Source organism: Fragaria vesca, linkage group LG4, assembly GCF_000184155.1.
Source record: "Fragaria vesca subsp. vesca linkage group LG4, FraVesHawaii_1.0, whole genome shotgun sequence".
NCBI classification, from domain to species: Eukaryota; Viridiplantae; Streptophyta; class Magnoliopsida; order Rosales; family Rosaceae; genus Fragaria; species Fragaria vesca.
The window spans coordinates 2,010,808-2,013,601 of record NC_020494.1 but is presented as its reverse complement, the minus strand read 5'-3'; the positions used below and the strand labels follow the sequence as shown (position 1 = coordinate 2,013,601).

The following is a 2,794-nucleotide window of genomic DNA, read 5'->3' as shown; positions in this document are numbered from 1 at the left end:
AGCAAAAAAAAAGAACATGAATGAAATTAAAAGTATTATTTTAGACCAAATTAAGTGTGGTTGAGTGCATTGTAACACCATGCAACCTAAAAAATCAAGTATAAAATGAATAAAATCAAGTATTCTAATATTACGGGACGGGACAGGATTTTTCGGGATAGTCCCGTCCCGTCCCGTCCCGTTATGGTAATGTTAAAACGGGACGGGACGAGACGAGACAGGATTGCTATTTTTAAAACCTATCTCGTCCCGTCCCGCTAACTTTCGGGATGGGACCGGTACGGGATCGGGATTCCGGTACTAAGTGCCCGGCCCTGGTTATAATAGCCAAACACGTTGGGGTGGGTCGCATATAAATAGAAACTATAGACCAGACCACAAGTGACGAAATTAGAGAGAGAGAGAGAGAGCAGGAAGAGCTAGGGTCCAGATCTGCCGGAGGACCAAGAATCAGAGGCGTTTTCCGGCAGCGATGTGCAAGCACGGGAAGAGTAGTAGCGGGAAGCAGCAGCAGCAGCAGCAGAGTGGGAATTACAAAAAGGAAAAGAAGAAGACGACGATGCTGGTAAAGTTTCAGGACCTGCCACAGTATATGAAGGACAACGAGTACATATTGGACTATTACCGCTGCGAATGGCCGTTAAAGGATGTAATCTTCAGTGTCTTCGCTTGGCACAACGAGACCCTCAACATCTGGACGTGAGTACTGTTTCTAATTCAATTTAATTTTTTTGATCGATCATTTTAATTTTCATTATTATTGGAAAAATGGTGGAATGATGTATGCGGTAAGTTGTTGTTTGATTATCGGTGATGTGCATGCAGGCATTTGTTGGGGTTCTTGATATTCGTGGGACTAACGGTGATGAGCTGGAGAGACCAGGGAGCTCTGCTCGGGAATTTCTCGAGGTGAAGTGCTGGGACTTGGTCGTTGCTATTTGCGCGTGGGGTGGTATTTTGGTAATATTAACTTGTTATTTTGCTTTGGTTTGGTTCTACAGCAGGGATGGGGTTTCTGGGCCGTTGATGATGATGACCATGATGATGAAGATGAACCAGCTTAATGTCTCCGACAGTGTTTTCGCTCAGGTCAGTTCATTTTTTTTTTTTGGACATGATAAGTTTTCTCCTGGGACTTAAATTCGTTTTCTAGTGACGGAATAAATATGAGATGGGGCCCACACGTTTTTGGCCACTAAAAAATAAAAATTGTGGTCGTTGGCTTTGTTGCCCTATCTATCATATTGTAGAGGCGGCTCGGCTGGTTGGGTTTTTTGTTTTATAATTAGAGAAAATTTTAAGAACAATACATGATAAATAGTCATTTTTTAATTTTAGTGTTTTAAGTTTTAAAATAATAATAAAAGATAAATCCGCCACTCTCTAATTTAGCAGTAATAAATTATTAAAATTAATAATTACTAAGGAGAGAGAAATCAAAAAGATTTAAGAAAAAATGCCTATTTAGTACTAATTCAAACCCCTTATTTCCCATTCCAATGATAATTTTTTGCATTAGCCCATTCCAATATAAGGTAACCTTTTTTATGCCCAAATGCACAAATCTTTATTAAAGTCTTAACAAACCATATTATTTTAAGACTATTTTGCCCCCACCTCTTCAACATGAAAAGACTTGGCCGGAACCTCGGACTCCGGTCACAGGCCGCCGGCCTCCGGTCACCGGCCGTCGGACTCCAGTCACCGGCCGTCGGACTCCAGTCACCGGAATTTCTTTGACCGCCGGATTCCGGTCATCGGAATTTCCCCGACCGCCGGACTCCGGTCACTGGATTTTCCTCTGTAACCAGTTACTGACCCCCAATAACCAGTTACTAACCCCTAGTAACTCGTTACCGACACCCAGTAACCAGTCACTGACACCCAATAATCACTTAGTATTCAGTTACTGACACCCAGTAATCATCCAATAATCACTTACTAATCCCTAGTAACCAGTTACTAACACCCAGTAACCAGTTACTGACACCCAATAATCACTTGGTTTTCAGTTACTAACACCCCGTAATCATCTAATAATCACTTACTCACCCCCAATAATCGAGTTACTGACCCCAATAACTTTTAGTTTTCAGTTACTGACACCCAATAATCACTTAGTTTTCAGTTATTGACACCCAGTAATTACCCAATAATCACTTACTGACCCTCAATAATCAGGTTACAAACCTCAAATAATAACTTACTAACCCCAATAATTACTTATCAATCCTCAATAATCACTTACTGACCCTAATATTCAAGAAAAAAAATAAAAATCTCTAACTGACTTGAACTGGGCACCCATAATTTCTTCTCTGGGCACCCACCTTCCCCGATGGTGAGCACACCAGCCTCCTCCATCGAACCCGGCGCACCTCACTCTGCATAACAAGTCCAGATCCGGCGCACCTCACCTCACTCCACCGAACCCGACGCACCTCACCTCACGTCGGCAAGCAGTGCCCTTTCCCAGCCTGGATTGAACTCCAGCCAAGTTGCAGCTCGCTAATATCTACACCATCTCGTCGTCGCCGGCTTGTCGCAGATCGGAGTCGCTCCGGGATTGGATAGGAGATCTGGTGAGGTGGAGGAAGGACTAGACGCCGTCGCAGGCGTAGGAGATCTGGTGTGGTGCAGTGGAGGCGAGGTGATAAGGTCTGGGTTGATGAGAGAGAGAGAGAGAGAGAGCCATGGCTGAGAGGCACTGAATCCGGGGAGGAAGGTTACACAGAGAGAGAGAGAGAGAGAGAGAGAGAGAGAGAGAGAGAGAGAGAGAGAGAGAGAGAGAGAG

General features: G+C 43.8%; 1 protein-coding gene across 1 annotated transcript in view; it reads left to right on the top strand.

Moving 5' to 3' along the window:
• Positions 1–383: 383 nt before the first annotated feature.
• The window catches only part of LOC101295506 (adiponectin receptor protein 1-like), a 4,535-nt gene continuing 2,124 nt past the window's right edge, over positions 384–2,794 (top strand). Inside the window, exons 1-3 of the mRNA XM_004296375.1 lie at positions 384–699; positions 826–909; positions 1,002–1,089. Of these exons, the coding sequence (XP_004296423.1) occupies positions 473–699; positions 826–909; positions 1,002–1,089 (399 nt within the window). The 5' untranslated portion in view covers positions 384–472. The remainder of the gene's footprint in view (positions 700–825; positions 910–1,001; positions 1,090–2,794) is intronic.